At 40.5% G+C, this 16,884-nt stretch overlaps 1 protein-coding gene across 1 annotated transcript; it reads right to left on the bottom strand.

Moving 5' to 3' along the window:
• Window positions 1–4,293: 4,293 nt before the first annotated feature.
• Window positions 4,294–16,146, bottom strand: LOC141802334 (vesicular inhibitory amino acid transporter-like). The gene is made up of 8 exons (XM_074685875.1): window positions 15,974–16,146; window positions 15,260–15,881; window positions 8,952–9,088; window positions 8,301–8,418; window positions 7,643–7,845; window positions 5,715–5,952; window positions 5,399–5,561; window positions 4,294–4,580 (listed from the first exon to the last, which is right to left on the bottom strand). The coding sequence occupies exons 1-8, from the start codon at window positions 16,144–16,146 to the stop codon at window positions 4,294–4,296; spliced, it is 1,941 nt and encodes a 646-aa protein (XP_074541976.1).
• Between the last annotated feature and the right edge of the window lie 738 nt (window positions 16,147–16,884).

Below are 16,884 nucleotides of genomic sequence, written 5' to 3' on the forward strand. Positions count from 1 at the left end.
GCTAATGTGACAACAAGTAAACACTGTCAGTTTGTAAGTAGTTTAGTAGCCATTGATATATTATTGCAGCTGGCAGTCCAGTGCTCTTAGATATGTCCGTAATGTGTAACGTTAAAATTCTGGTTAGCTGTGTCCTGCCAGTCATCTACCAAGCAGAGCAAATGTAACCTCACCCTTCATTTTATTGATATACTCTCAAGTTTGAACAGACCACTGCAGAATAACGGCTGCATGTGGGTTGGAATGGACATTATCACCAACAGCTTAGCCCCTGTGTTATAAAGTGATGCAGCCCTGGCTAAAGGCTAACTAGCCTTTGGCTCAGGCTGTATCACTCTCCTGTTTAGCTTTCTTCTGCTCTTCTGTCCTTTGTTGTCTGACAATTAGGCTCCTGTGTCCACCATCACTACAAAATTAGTCATAGAAATCTATTTTAGAAATAGTTTTTATCAATACTTAATTTTGACAGCTGGCGTGGTGTTGTCATAGAGACCTAGGTGTGCCGTAAATCAGTCCAGTCCTGAACAACCCGTCCTGGAGGCTAAGAGGTAGCAATTTAAAATAACCCGCAACCAGCAATACTGGCACTGATAATCTCATTTTAAAGTGGGGATTATATCAGGCATCGATCAGGGAGCCTTTTTCAAGATCACTTTCAAACTTCTCACAGCCCCTTTAAAGTGTGGTTTCCAGTACTCTATGATAATAACAATAATGAACTTTATTCAAAAGTACTTTCCAAAAACAATGTTACAAAGTGCTTTGCACAGTAATAAAGATTCCAGTACATGGTCTTCACCCTCCTGTTAAGATGTCATCTATACCGAAGTGCTATTCATTAGCGGGAGCTCTTAATCTGGGAATTACATTTACAGAAACAAGTCTAGGTGTGCAAGATAAACTCTGTACTTCAGATGGATAATGTAATGCACTGGTTCCCAAAGTGGGGGAACACCAAACACTTTGTTGAGGATTCATTCAAAGTGGATTCATTTAGAGTGAACTGCAGAGCAGCCTGCAGAGGTCCAGGGGCCTGCAGGAGCTAACCTTTGACTCTTGGACAAGTTTAGCCTAGCCGTGTACTTGAGATGACTCTTCATTTCGCCAGAATTGAAAGATTTAGTGCTCACAGCACTGCTCAGTGACTACATGTTACAGAAAAACAACCTACAGACACAAAGTCTGTTTGCCATACATGGGTAGCTTGCATACATTCAGGGACCCAGTAGTATAAAGGAGGCTAGGACACCAGGTTTAGGGAGAGGAGAGGAGGGTTTTGTCTGTGTGCCATCATTGTGTCAACTTCAAATAAAGATGTTGGACTAAAGCTGCCATTGGATCTCCTTTTCTTCATTGAACTCCGTCTGTTCTTCATGCCAGTATTAGGAAAGTGGCCCACAAATTTATTACGCAGTCAGATCAAGAAGACCAGGAGTGAACCTCACTCTAGGAAAGACATGTCAACTTGTTACCCCATTGGTATCCCCATTGGCATTGTTGCCGACAAATTTGACATCATAAGCCTCACTCCTCTTTAGTTTTGAGTGGTCAATGGGGTGAAATTATGCTGATAAGCACCTTGTTTGAGTTACAAATAGGACCTCAAATAAAAACGTTGAATTTCTAAAAGATGGGTTAAGGACTGGTCTTAAAAGGTTATAGGTCAAAGGTTAACAACTGTTTGCTGCACTTGTTAAAAATCTAACCTTTATCAGCCAACACAAACAAATTGTCGCTGGATGAGTGTTATTCCATGTTGTGCATTCAGTCGCCTCTCTTTGTTGTTGACATTAATTAAAGGAAGAGGATTAAAGGAATTTGACGATACTAACCCAAATTGCCTTTGGATACTTCTTCTTTTCTGAGTAAATCCGAGGAAATAATTTAGTGTGACGATTCTCAGTGAGGAAGCTGTCCTGCGTATGTGTATGTGAGCGTATGTGTTTACACGTCCCATGGTGACTAACACAGCTTTCCCACACACGCCTGAATCATCTATAATCACATCAAACCCTCACAGGAGAAACTGGAAACTCGAATTCCTCCTCTCCTACTTCCTCTTTGTTTCTGTTGACCTTCTTTAACTCAGCTCTGATTCACTTTTCTTGTTTTTGTCCTCACTCTTATCTTCTCTCTGCTCATTTTTCTTCCCGTTTTGAGATGCTTTTTTTGTAACGGAGTGAAAAATGAGACCATTTAAGTCTCCTCTGTACTTCACTTCTGTCCTTTTCTTTCTTTCTGCCTTTACTTTACTCTTCTTTCACAGTTTGGTTCAACCTGCTTCCAGAGTGCGTTGGAAGGACATAAACAAAAGAGAAGCTGAAGCCAAGATTACTCCTACTTACTGAGATACAGAAGCACACCCATTCTCTTCAAACATATTTTTACATAAAAACTCAGAAGCAAAAGAAGACAAACGTTCAGCCAAAGGACAAGTTTAGTATTCTTTAATGTTTATTTCCCTCCAGAAGCTAAAAAGAAAATAATTCCACATTTCTAACAAAGGCCTCTATCAGCATTTTCAGTAGTACTCCTCTTTGTCGACCAATTCAAAAACAAGAACTCTTTCAGCTTTCATTCCTTCAGCTTACCATCAAGATGGCATAAAATGAGATTTTATATTTAGTGAGGAATCCAAAAGATTGTGACAAACATGCCCAGAGGTGACAGGTAAAATCTGTGAGAGGCTTAGAGAGATACGGCTGACTCACATCCTTTTTGTCGATTAATGCTCGTCTGTCTCTTCACATGTCACAGTGTGTGATATTTTATTACTCGAACTAACAGATTTAAATGTCCTGGTACCAACACAGAATGTGTCATCAACAACATTAAGCAGAAACATGAAAATAAACATTTGTTATCTTTCAAATTCTGGAGCTTGTGATCATTATCTAATTTAAAGACACAGTTCCCATTTAGCTGTAAACTATAATTTTATCAGTTTAGTTTGCACATTTAGGTACCTGATCCCTGCTTTAACTGCCATGCTTTAACTATCACTGTACTAGATTACTATATGCCTTTTTTCGCATACTTTTTCAAACTTTAGATTTATTTCAAATAGAAAACAACTTGTTTTTTGATCACACTTAAATGCAAAGATTAATCTAAAGTTAGAGTCAAAGATAAAGACTACAGCTAAACATGAATCAAATGTTGCTTATAAACATCTGCTTTACTATATTCAATTAAAGAAAATCAAAACATCTGTTCATCTGTCAAGCTTTCTATCACTCATTCCATGTATCCATTTATCCATCCAACCACTCAACAATCAAAAAGGTCTGGACTATATTCTTTTCAGTCATTTTTCAAATACTTATAAATCTTTTTCAGTGCAAATATTAAATCTGTCTGTCAGTGCAACCTTTCATCTATTCAATTTTTCCATCCCATTTTCTAGCAATTTCTCTAAAGATCTCCATCCATCAATCCATCCAACAAAAACAAGACAATGAGAGCCACCAACCATCCATTGATCCATCCAATCAACCATGCAAACATCTCCCAGTCCATCCATCCATCCATCCATCCATCCATCCATCCATCCATCCATCCATCCATCCATCCATCCATCCATCCATCCATCCATCAAAATAACAATCCACCCACTAATCCATCTTTCATCCATTAATCCTACTGTGCAAGCATCTATTTATTCATCTGCCGGTCTATTGGAAAAACCCCCAAAACAAAACAAACAAAACAACGACAACAACAACAAAACAAAACAAAACAACAACAACAAAAACAAAACAAAACAAAACAAAACAAAACAAAACAAAACAACAACAAAAAACAGTCATCTATCTTCCCAAGCATTCACCCAATTATCCCTCATTTTATCCATCTACCCAATCAACCAACTAACCAGCCATCCATTTATCCATCCATCATCTATCCATCTGTGGTCCCTTTATTCATCCCTTCTTATGTTTCTTTTCCATCAAGCCGTTTATCTCATTATTCTTGTTTATTTGTATTGCACTCCAAACCAACCAACAATCTACCCATGTATCTATCCATCTATCCATCCATCCATCCATCCATCCATCCATCCATCCATCCATCCATCCATCCATCCATCCATCCATCCATTCAACCACATATCCTTCCATCCTACAGTTCATGTATTCATCTGCTTGGGCATTTTCCAAAGTAGCAGCATCCATCCACCTCTCCATCTTTGGTCAATTGGTATTTTAATTCAAGCCAAATCCACCTCTTCATTTATTCACAAATGCATCTTTGGAATATCCTTTTCTTCCATCCATCATCCATCCATACATCCTACAGTCCTTCCAGCAGTCTCCTCAGTGAACATATCACACCAGACACACTACAGACGACTCCCACACTCAGTATAAACACATCCACTGCTCTCTGTGTCACAGTGAGGCGCCTCCATTGCAGTCGGAGATGAAACAGGCATGGCAGGATCAGGGTCATGGCTGCCCCGGTCACACTGCCTGTCAAACCCATCAGCAGGGAGAACCTGGGAACCAACAGGGCTAACAGGTATGAAGTCATCAGCAAGGCAACGCGGACCAAGAGGGCTGGGCGAGACACACTGCAAGCTGTGTGTTTGTGGTATGACAGGATGACATCATCTGCAACAAGACGAGTGAAGAGATGTGGAAAAGGTCAACAGAAGTTTTGTCAGTGGGAGTTGTTCAGCTGGCAAACAGGTTGTGTTTATGGGTCACTCTTCTTGGATTGGTCCCAGTTGCAAGAACAAAATATTTTTTCTTGCTTTCATCAGTGACATTTCTTTCATCTTGATTTTATCTTTTGGTGCATTTTTCATGTAATAATAATCAGAATCACGTCACTCTGTAATCTCATGACCTCAGCTCTGTTGACAGTCAACAAAATCAAAAGTTCAGTCTGTGTGACGCATGTTGACAGTAAACAGATGAGTGCTTCACTAAGCACTCAAATAGAATCAAATGGCACATACAGGATACTGCTTTGTGAGTTATAAGATGTGTTTTGACATGATTAGAAAGTCTCATTTGGAGGGATTTGGATTTTTTAAGCTAAATTGCTTGATCTTTAGCAATTAAAAGAGGTGTGTTTCACATTTATGCATACAACTTTTATTATTTTTATTGTCTATCCACACACTTAAAACTTCTACAAGCCTCTCCTCAATCAAAAACCATTTAAAGGAAATTATAGCCTCCTAAAGTCCTGTGAAATCATTTAGTGTAACTCATAAACTGTTGATCTGCTGTCAGTCTTAACTATTAAACCTTGAATCTGTTCCATGGGAATGAATGGTTATTTTTTGATCAACAGCCTGAAGGAACTGTTGCTTAATGTATGAAGATGTACTGTACACAAGACAAGGTCACTGATTTAAATAGAAAACAGATCCATCAATGATCTTCACCTCTGAGCAGACATGTTTGTAGTATTTCTGCTGCAGAGTAGAAAGGCAGAGGGTAGGACAGCAGGGCTTTAGCCAACAGACACAGGTTGACGAGAGGTCGGAGGTCAGAGGGCAGGTTGTCTGTGATGACCTCACTGGTCTCAGTCCCCCAGGTCAGCACGGCCTAATGAAGGAGGAAAGCAATCAGTCAATCAATCACACTGTTCCATCCTTTAACGACCTTCTGTCAGGTAGACATCAGGTCTGAGGACTGAGAAGCTGTAAACACAACCTTACAAATTCAGAAACACAACTGAACGTCAACTGTGTCACTGACCAGAACAGAGAACATTGTTTTCATTATGCAGGCAGCACCATGGGTCCACCCCAGCATGGCATCAAACTGGCGTCTGTCCTTCATACTGCCCTCTAGAGGAGGGAGAAAGATCTGCGAGGTGTAGGAGAAGATGATGACGCCCACTGAGACAAGGAAGTCTTCTGGGTCCACGGAGAGAGACAGAGGGGACCAGGACCAGGTGCTGGCTCGACTTAGACAGTACAGCATGACCAGCAGGCTGATGCAAGACAAAGTAAAAACAAAGTAAGTGGAGATAATGAAGCGCAGTTAATATCATCTGTAGGGCTGATGTGTAGTGACCAGGTTTGTAAAGGGATGGAACATTTTTGGTAAGTTTTATGACGTTTTCTGGAATCCTTGAAAATTTTCAGGGTCCTTTTGCCCTCAACTCAAATGAATTTTTCTAAAAATTTGATTGTTGAAAAGTCTCTTATTTTTCACCATTCATGATTTTTGTTATACTCCGGAAGAAACCATTTTGTGATAAGATGACAACCAATCACAACGAGACAGCAGCCATTGTATGCAATGAGTTACAGGTCCTTGAAGAATACACTGCAAAAAAATGACATCATTTCAAGTTTTTTTTGTCTTATTTTCTGTAAATCTTTTTGGACTTAGTACGAAGCACATCCACTTGATCGGTCTGTAAAAGGTCTGTAAAAAAAGTCTTACGTCAAGTTATTTAAAGACAAAAAATGAAGTCTGAATTACTTGTAACAAGTAAAAAAAATCTTCCTGTGGTGTAAGAGAAAAGTTACTTGCATTGTTCTATTTCAAAAAACAAAAGACAAGAACATTTCCTTATCCTATTGGCAGACTTTTTTGTTCAGATTTTATCTGTGATTGGAGGTGCATTAAAAGCAAGTGTGCTGACAAGAAACAACAGATCAGAGTCTTGACCAATCAGAATCAAGTATTTGATAAATCAATATTACAAAAAAGGCCTGACAATATCCAATATCTCAAAGTTTTCATAATTGAAGTCCTGCTGCGAGTCACACAAATTTAAAAAAAAAAAAAAAAAAAAAGAAGAAGAAGAAGGAAATTTCAATAAAATCAGGATGCTTTCTAAAACATACTTTCAGGGTGAGAACATTTTTATGGACTAGTTTATGCTTTGATGTCATAGATGTAATTTTAATGATTTTAAAGTTTCAATAGTAACTATTGAAAGGATTAGTTCACAAAACCTTTAACCCAATCAAATCTATGTGACGCTAGATGAATTTAAATTTTAGAATATAAGATGAAACAAATCTCACCGTTTTGAAACAGTGTGAAAAACTTTTGCTGACTTTGGTCTCAGAACTTTGACCCCTTTTTTAAATATATGTACTAATTTCCTGACTTTTAAGACTTTATCTAGAGAGGACAGGACAGTGGATGGAGCAGGAAACAGGATGAGAGTGGGGAGTGACGTGCAGGAAAGGTTGGGTTTGAACCTGGGCCGCCCACCCGAAGGCTGACTTCATCCGGCACACAACTTAGACCAAAATCTGACTTTCAACGCAGAATTCAAAAAGTTAGACTTCAATTATCACATGTATGCTCTCAGCTTTTATCAGGTGTTTTGGTGGTTACACCTTTGTTTGCTCATTCACAATTAATCTAGATGATAGCAGCAGATACAGGGACCATGAAGAGATTAATCCATTTCTTACAATTTTGAATAGGAACACACTGATGCTTGCCAGGTGCTCGTCTAATCCAAGACACCTGGCATGAGGAATAACTGTAAACACGCAGGAATATGAAACAGACAGTGAAAACCGCAGAAGTGATCACAAGACTGAGAATAAGAGCAGATTATTCTGAAAGCTGTGTTGTCTTGATCTAGGGTGAGTGTGTCAGCTGATGCTCTGGGATCTCTAAGAACTAACGTAATGCATCTTCTGCTTCATCACCTAATCAGTATGTGAGCCAGGGAGCACAGCAAGCTGAGTGTGGAGACTGATCTGAGATCAGTCAGCAGCAGGCAGGGCAGCAGGAAGATCATAGACACCAGAGAGCAAGCCGATCGAGGAACAGTCATCCCTGATAGGCTGTCAGTCAAGAGACTGGTGGACACAACGAGATACAGGGTGCAGGTCATGAGCAGTTCAACCACCTGGAGAAAAGAACAGGGGGAGGGGATTTCAAAGGTCGTATGGACATATTTCAATGACAAAAACAGGAGAAAGATTTACTTTCAGGCAGCAAACTTAAAATTAAAACGGTCTGCCTCATTAGCTCAGTAATCTAACCAGCTAGACTGTGAAAGAGTGTGACATGCACAATAAGGGTATTTAAATCACAGCAGACAAACATCAGATGACCCCAAGTGTGTGCGGGTAAACAGGTTAGACAGCCAGGTAATCATCTATTGATTTCTGTCTGGGTGTGAAGAGAATTTCAACAAACCAAAGTGCCAAAAAGTTCCCTGATAAAGTTTCTAATTAAAAATCTTTTTAACTATTTTAGTTTTGCTAGAAAGAGGACAGGCTGTGTCAGTTATTTAACTTAAAGTTTGAAGACTTTTGAGACCTGTTTGTTTATAGTGTTTTAATTCAATGTTAGATTCACCTGAGCTACATTAACCATCCATCCCCACAGTCCAGGCCAGTTGGGCAACAGTCCTCTACAGCAGGCCTCGACTATGTCCTGATAGCTGAGTCGGACTCTGACCTTTGACCTGGAGCCACTGAAAAACAGAAACATTAACCAACTGTTATAAATGCATCCAATAGTTTGTTGATGTTTTCAAAGGTGCAGCACTGAGTCTTCAAACTGCTTAGCATATTTTTCCAAAAAATAATTACCAAAGAAAACTTTCCCCAGAAAAAAAATGTTTGCTGTACTGAAGCTTTAAAAGTCATCACAACAAGATGCTTTTTTTTCACAGCTGGCAAAGAATATTCAAAATCAGACTCAGCGCTGTGGAACTAATTTGAATCAGAATTAAATTGGACTCAACGCTGCGAGCAAATAAAGCCAAAGTAAACTACAGTTTCACTCAAACAACACATTAACATTCTCTTTAGCTGTGGGAGTAGTGTTTTCTTGAGATTGAGCACTTCTGAAGAAAAACATGTCGGTTTTGGGCTCTAAAGTCCCTCTCTTTTTTTTTTTTTTTTTGCTGTGTTCACATCATACAACAAGTGGAGAAGGAGCCTGAAGGAAAAAGAGAGAATAACTATGATTAAGACTCAGTGACGTGATCCAGTAAATTCTTACCTCTGTTCCTCTTCATACAGACAGGCCACCAGGATCCTTCCTGTGTGGTTGCAGACCCAAGCTGACAGAACCAGCACAACGAGACCCATATAGCCTGACCGGACCAGGGCAAAGGGTAAACCCAACACAAAAATACCCTAATGAAGCCAAAAGGGAAGAAAGAAAAAATTGAGGGGACAATAATCAAACACTACAATGCTCATTTTCTCCAGCTTTACTGCAACAAATCCGACTTCAAAATCTTTGGCCTGAAACCCCCTAAAAAATACCCTTAAAGTCTCCCCCGCTGTCAACTATACTACAATCCCTCCATTATCCCTTTAATTCTGTTTTAGATGTTGAATAAACTGTTCATCCTTATCACCAATTGCTCTTTCTCTAATGCTCCTCTGTCACAAGGTGGCCCTCACCTAGGTCCTCTCCTATTCATTATCTACTTGCTTCCCCCTGTAATAATGTTGTATTCATTTCCCCTGTTATACTGATGATGTTAAAAAACCCAAAAACCCAAACCCAAAACCCAAAATAATAAAAATAACCCCTACATCTCCAAAAACCCATTGTTTCCTCAGCCCTCACAGCATTGATTTATTCCTTACTGGAATAAAAACTTGGGTGTAAACTGTCTCCCTCTAGTTTAGCATTAACAAATTAGACATTACAACCATTAGGCCATAATCTCTCATCAAACCCCAAACCCCAAAAGTTTCCCCACTATTGACAATACTACTATCTCTCTAATTCTGTTTTAATTGATGGATAAACTGCTCATCCAAATCACTGACTGATCTTTCTCCACTGCTCCACCTTCACAAGGCGTCCCCCAGGGCTCGTTGCTTGGTCCTCTCTTGTTCATTCTCAAACGTGGTTTACATTTTGGATGTTATCCTGAATACCTCTAAACTGACTTCCTCGAAGTCTCCACCACCCAAAAAACGGCTCTTTTTAGGCCCCCTGATTAAGACACCCCGGATGAATAAGATTCTCCATTAACTGGTCTTCTTCAACCTCTCATGTGTCAGTCCTGCTGTGAACTTGAACTTGATTTAAATTATTACTTTACCAGATAGCAGCCAAGATATCTTACCAGATAGCAGCCCAAAAATATCCATAACAGTGTCACAATATTTTGCTTTTACTGACGTTTTTTGGTCCCTGGAAATAAAGTGTGAAGTGTGCCTATGAGGATTTGAAGGCAAACTACTTTAACTAACTGCAAGATGCTCATTTCACACAGTTAAGAAATAATCAAAGAAAAGCACCAAAAACTCTTCAACTTCATTGTAACACAAGTGGAAAAGAGAAGTGGAAGACTGCTGAAGAGGGAATGAGAAAGAAAAAGAAGAAAGGAGCGTTCACGGTTGGAAGATGAGGAGGCGAGAGGAGAGTTTTGGCCTGATGCCTGGAGTAGTTGGAGGATGCAGGAGACCAGCAGGAGCAGAAGGAGGAGGAGGAGGAGAGCTTTGGCCCTACACCAAGAAAGAACTGAAGTGACTGCCAGAGAGAAAGGGAGAAGATGAGGAGCAAGGAGAGAGACAGACAAGAAATGAAGAGGAGAAGAGGAGAAGGATAGGTGTGGGTAGAGAGCAGGAGGTTGAAGGAGGAAGAGGAGGAGGACGAGGGGAGATCAGAGGAGACATGAAGCTGCTTTGATGGAGCTGCTGTGTTCAGGGTGTTGGAACATGGAGCTACAGTTAGAGGAGCACATATTGTGGATGCATAAACAGACACATTCTCTGGCTTTCAAGTGGTTATTTAGTAACTGCTGTCTGTCAGGCATATGCTGATAAAGCTTTGATGTTCAAATGGAGCTGCTGGGGATGAAAGCAGCAGTTTGAGAGAAATCTGACGCTCCTGATTTCATCTCTGCAGCTTTTTCTCTCTTCTCTGTGTGTTCCCGCCAGCTAATTCCTGAAGCAATCACAAACAGGTAGAATAAAAGCAGGAAGAAATCCCTGATTATTCCTTTCAGCTCCATCCTGCCGTAATCTGACACCTTTGAAATCTGTTTACTCAGGCGGCATCAGCCCAGCAGCACATACAGGTATGCCCTTTCTCAAAGCGATACATGTTCTGCATCAGGCACCAGGCAGTGCTGATATTTCACTGACTGGGAGAGTATGACACATTCACTGCTCCAGTCTGGACTCCGAGGTCTCAGGTCATACATAATATCTGATGCAGGCACACACTTCTGCACAAACGCTGATGGAGAAAAGCCTGTCCACACAAGGAGAGGACAAAGTGGAAAAAGAAACAGGTGGGTCAACATGTAAGAGGGGATATGTTCTGGAACCATGAGAAAAGTTCAACTACCACCTTCAATCCTCTGTAAGGAGTTTTTAGCCGCTATGAATCTGACTGGATTTAATACTCATGCTATTTCATGATTGACAAATGCAAAGCATGTGCTGGAGAAACAGCCAAGTGTTAAAGATTTCCAGATTTTTCCAAACTCTGTACCTCAGATCTGGGGTCAAAAACTCTTTTCTAATACAGACACATGACTTCATGGCATTGCAGCAGTGGAGGAGGCTTCTGAGTGCTGGGTTTCAGAATGTTGAGGGGCAGGGATTAGAGAGACAGTAGTCAAAACAAAGCAATTTGCCACAAAGATGATATGAGAAAAAGACAACAGTCTGAGATAAGTCAAAAGTATTTTCAGCTGTGAATCTTGTAAAAGGGACAACAAAGAGATCAACATCAAAACATGAAGCTTAAAATTGGAACAATTATAAAATGTTGCTTTTGTTAAGCTTTGAATCCTATTTGTTTTAATCCCGGGAATTTTCAGTCGACATTTCTCAGTCGTGACATCTTTCGTACTTTCCTCCTGTGTGATTTTGTGCCCCACCCTTATAAGTTTCACATGTAGTATCTCATGTCACACCTGTCGTTGAGTTCAATCTCTGTGTCTGTGTCATTCATAAACTCATTTGCATGAGCAGATTACAAGTAGATACAATTTAATTCTGAGTGGTGCGAACGAGCACATTATTTCAAATTAGGGAGCCTTTGGGGGTGTGTGGGGGTGTGTCATTGCTGATTGGCTGCCACAGCACAGCCTCGCGCAAATTTGTGTAGAAAGTTCAATCTTTTCAACTGGAGCGTAGACGCCCCGAATGCCCCCAAACACTCCAAATGCCCCGCGCCAAATGTGTCCAATGCGCTGTCCAGGGCGAATCTGCGTTCAGACGCGTCTTTGCATTGACTTTGTATATAATCTCAACGCAAATTCGCAACGCAAACTTTGTTGTTGTTTTTTTTTCCTCTGGTTCTGTTTGATTTTACCTACATTTTGGTTTTCTCTTTTTTTAAGCCTTTTTCTCTTACTTCCTCTTTACTTGCAGAAAAGCTTTTGGGGAAGAAAGGACTTTCCCAAGGCTTTTCTTTTTTTAAAATCTGTTGTACTTCTTCACGAGTGAAGTAGTTGTTATACTAGAATGTCTCAATATAATCAGTTTTTATAGCACATTTACCAAAGCTACAGAGTTTGTTAAAACACCGGAGTGTGTCTCTATACTTCATCAACTCCCCAGCACCAAATCATCTTTCAGATCCTTCTCATCACCTACAAAGCTCTCAACAATCTGTTTCCCCCATACCTCGGAGACATCCTCTGCATCAATCCCCCATCAACCATCTCAGACCTCCTGACCCCCATCACTAGGACCATGCACTGCAGCATAGGCAACAGAGCTTTCTAACCTGATGCCCCAACCCTCTGGAAATCCAAGCCACAATTCAGACTCACTCCTCTCTTTCAAAAATCAACCCAAAACCCCCTTCGGTGACCGCTTTCAAGACCTTACTCCTACCCTCACAATCTCTCTTTTCTGTTTTTGTTATCGGTGTTATATATTTATCTCTGTTTTCTTGTCTCTTGTATTATCATAACGCTAAAAGTCCCCTAACTGCAACCTCAATACATTTCAAGCATACTTCATCTCTGTCAGTTGCTCTAAGTATCAGGAATTTGCCTTTATGCGAAGCAAATTTTCAGCATCAAGTGTCGGTAATTCTGGTGATTTGGGATTTTCGTTCAATCTCCAAAACCTCATCACTGTAATCTGTGTGCAGACTTTTAGCACAAGCTCTGCTAACCCCGATGACATCATCACCTGAGGCAGTATTACCAATGAAGATGATCACAGCAAAGACAATGAGGGTGATGATAAATATGCTAATGAAAAAATAGGTTATCTACCTCATATCTGGTGGAGGTTGACGCTAAAGCCACTCTAACCTGCAGCTTTCATGAAGCCTCACTTTCCCTGCAGGGTCTGCGAATGTGTTTGGCAGCATTGTAAACCAAATAACTTCTGACGGCAATCTTTCCAAAAACAAAATGGGAGCACTCTTCATTTCCCTGGGGCCTGTGATTGGATTTAAAAAAAACCCAATTTAGAACTTGGATCTGGAGTTTTCATCCCGATTTAAGATAAAATGTCACTCAGAGAACTGATAACCATCGCCAGAGAAACTAACACGAGTTTTTCTCAGGAACAAAAGCTGCACATCTCTAATCTGTGATGAAGAAAAATGAAGCGGAGCTTCCTCATTAACAGTCAGGTTGAATCAAAACCCAGTCTCATAATATTCCCAAGTCAGAGGGCCCTGCGAGCTGGAGCCTGTTTGAAATTTATTTATTTTTGTGTGTCTTTTTGGCAGCACACTTGCTCTCTAATAAAAACTGTATTAAGCTGGCAGACAGTCAGTTATTCTGGCATCAATAAACCACCACCGGAAAATACATATTTTTCTTTTTAGCCTTGATAAGAGATAAAGCTTGTTTTTTTTTTTTTCATTATGGGGACATCTGTTTAGCCCCTTACAAATGGCTCTGTCATCTCTGCTCTGATTGGTGCTCATACATCTGATTATAATCCTGCACTCTTTATCTTTTTTTGCGTTATCCCTGATGAACTGAGGCTCCAAACTCTTCAAGCATCCAGCGAAACATCACCTTTAATAATAACTCTTTCCCTCATCATGAAGTCACCTTAACTTTACCTTTCTGTGACCCCCAACTGCAGGGATTAATGAGCAATCCATTTGGTTAAGGTTCCTGATTACAGACTGCTGCAGGTAATGAATAACCTATAAAACATTAACCAAGTCAAGAGCCATGGAGGGAAGCTCTTATCATTTCAGCAGAGTTTAAAAAAATCAGCCAGCTGCAGAAGAAATACAGTGAAATGGAGAGGACATGGAAAGCAAAGTGCTGCTTTAAAGCCAGATTAATTAAAAAATAGCTGAAAGTACTGGAAATAAAGGGGTTAAATGCACTGTATGGATAATGTTTTCAGCAGAGATAGAGTTTCTGGCATACACACTCTGTCTCTGGTGAAAACTTGAGAAATATAACCCTTGCAGCCAGAACAACAACGTAGCATCAATAGATGAATCACATAAACACTTGCTGATCTATTAATACCATGTGCTGTTCTTTATATATAAGTATTTGTGCACTAAAAACAGTGCTAGAATTGATTGAACCCCCTGTGTGTTGCAGCATTTTGATGCAAATTCATTTGATGCAACTCCTGAAGGAGTGTGTGTATGCCGCTTTCTGTGCATGCATTATGTGTTTGCATGCATTTGCAGCTACAATACCCCCATAATGTTCCCCATAGACCCACTGATGCTGCTCAATTACACGGCAGTGAAAGAACACACTTTTATGAGTGCAGTCGTGGAAAACTGCTCTGCATCCACAGCATAATAAGCTATTAGCTTTGGCAACTGCATGGGAGCTTTTGGTTTTATATAAAACAATTGGAGTCATGCTTTATTTGATTATGATGGTGGCGGTGAGGAGGGTTTGAAAAACTGCCTGCACGTCCACAAAGCATTGTTCTGTAATATTAAAACAATGGGAGCAGATTAAAATGTCTTCCTTGTTAAGTGCTTTTTGAATGCAGTGTAAAGCTTGGAGGCCGAAGTGTTGGTGTTTATTTGGTGCATTTGTCTTCTACAGGACGAAACAGAGGCAGATGTATAATGAAGAGACTGAAAAAGGAGGAATAAGGTGCTGAAACAGGTTCCAAGTTTTCTTCTGCAATAAGCATGGACTGAATTATCTCAAAAACAAACTAAGAAATTTGGAACAGTTCTGTTTTAACACTTAATTTTCCATGAGTAAATATAGGTGAAGTATTTCACCAACATTATCTAGGTCGACAAATTATTCTAAGGCTGTGAGGACCATTTCCATACTGCAGCTTCATCCACCACTGAATGAATTGTCTAGTCACTAAAATCTCAACTTTTCATCCTTCTAACCTTCTGCCTTGGCAAACGTGTACCTGTATTGCATTTGTGACGTTCCAGCCGGCCTCCCAGGCGGTGATAGTGGGAGCAGGATTCAGACCTGAGTTTCTGGTACTCAACCTTTCAGCTGGATGCTGTGTGCACTCTTCTGTGAGGCTGGTACAAAACTGAGCAGCACCTGCCACGCTCTTTTCTTTGTTCAGCTCTGTCACCAGCCTGTAGGATCCTCTCTTTCCATCCTGGTTCTGGATAAATCTGGAGTTATCCTCACCATTGCTTGCCATCTCATCAGCTTCCATCTCAGCAGCAGATCTCTTTCTCTTGCCATAGCTTCTGTTCTGTTGAAACTTTTGAGAGTCTGCAGAGGGAACAGCTGAAGTGACTGTGATTGTTCTGGGTCCAGTAGAGATGACAGAAGCTTTGGTTTCTTTCCTTAAAGTTCCAGGATCTGGTCTCCCTCTTGTAGTGAGATTATCTTGTTCATAACAAGACAGGCTGTTTTGTCTTGAGGGTGAACTGGTTGCTCCAGTGACATCACGGCTTGTATTGTTTTGGTTTGGTGTGTTGTCACACAGTACTCTGCTGTCCTCACTGTAAGTTTTGTTCAACTCATCGCTGTGGGTCAAAATCAGCGTCTCTTCATTCTCACGAAAAAACCTGCAGATCAAAACATCTTAGCACATTTTAACCAAGGAATTTTACAACATTCTGTGACTTCAACATTAAATATCAAAATGAATGTGACTCACCGTGACGTCCACTCCACCTGCAGCCTTGACACGGCCCAGCCCCACAGAGATCCAGCTGCACTCCAAGGCTGAGCTAAGCTCCGATCCCAGAGACGAGAGCCCATCTTCAGGCACACTGTCTGCACAGTCAGCCTCCTGGTGTCTGGAGGTCTGACGGTCTGTGAGGGTAGCATTTGAAAATTAAGGCACCAATTTCCACCCAAACATCTGCCACACACACTCAGACACACACGGCATGCACAGGTATGAAGTGATTGACAGGTCGGTGAGCTGAAACATTATAATATACCAGGGTTTCATTGGCAGAGGGAGCAAACAGTAAACAGCTCACTCAGGGCTATACTCAAGGGCAAAACTTTAATTTAGAAGGACAAAAACTTTCCTTTAACACTTTTAATACACAACTCATACAATAGGTTCATATCTAAATGCACACTAACATGGTTGTACTTTTTGGCTTTAGCACAATAAGCTTACTGTGAGACGCATTTTTCAAATCAAATGTTGCTCGTATAATGAAAAGTTTAAAACTAGTTTCAAATTCAACTTTTATGACTGTAGACAACAAAAAGTGCAGAAGCGACACTGTTACAACCTGTTTCAGTAATCTCTAGGAGGATTTTCAACAGTGCTCTTGTGGGTAAAACCCCTGTTGCCCCAGAGTTGTGGTGAGTCATGTAGGACAGCAGGAGGAGCCATAGAACAAATGTCCAACTCACCAAGGCCCAAAACCCCCATCTGATCTGACTGCTGAACTTTTTCCAACCTCCATTGCACTCTTTTCAACTTCTCTTCATGTTTTTTTTCAGCCTCCAGTCTTTGTTTATTGTGGTACAACTCTTTGTTTTAGGGTGATGAAGTTTGTATTCTGTCTTTTTTTTCTCTGCAGATCCATGATTTGTCACCAGTTG

This window comes from Halichoeres trimaculatus, unplaced genomic scaffold (assembly GCF_033239565.1).
Source record: "Halichoeres trimaculatus isolate MK-OKI-2021-1 unplaced genomic scaffold, fHalTri1.1 fHalTri1_scaffold_13, whole genome shotgun sequence".
In the NCBI taxonomy this organism is placed as follows: domain Eukaryota; kingdom Metazoa; phylum Chordata; class Actinopteri; order Labriformes; family Labridae; genus Halichoeres; species Halichoeres trimaculatus.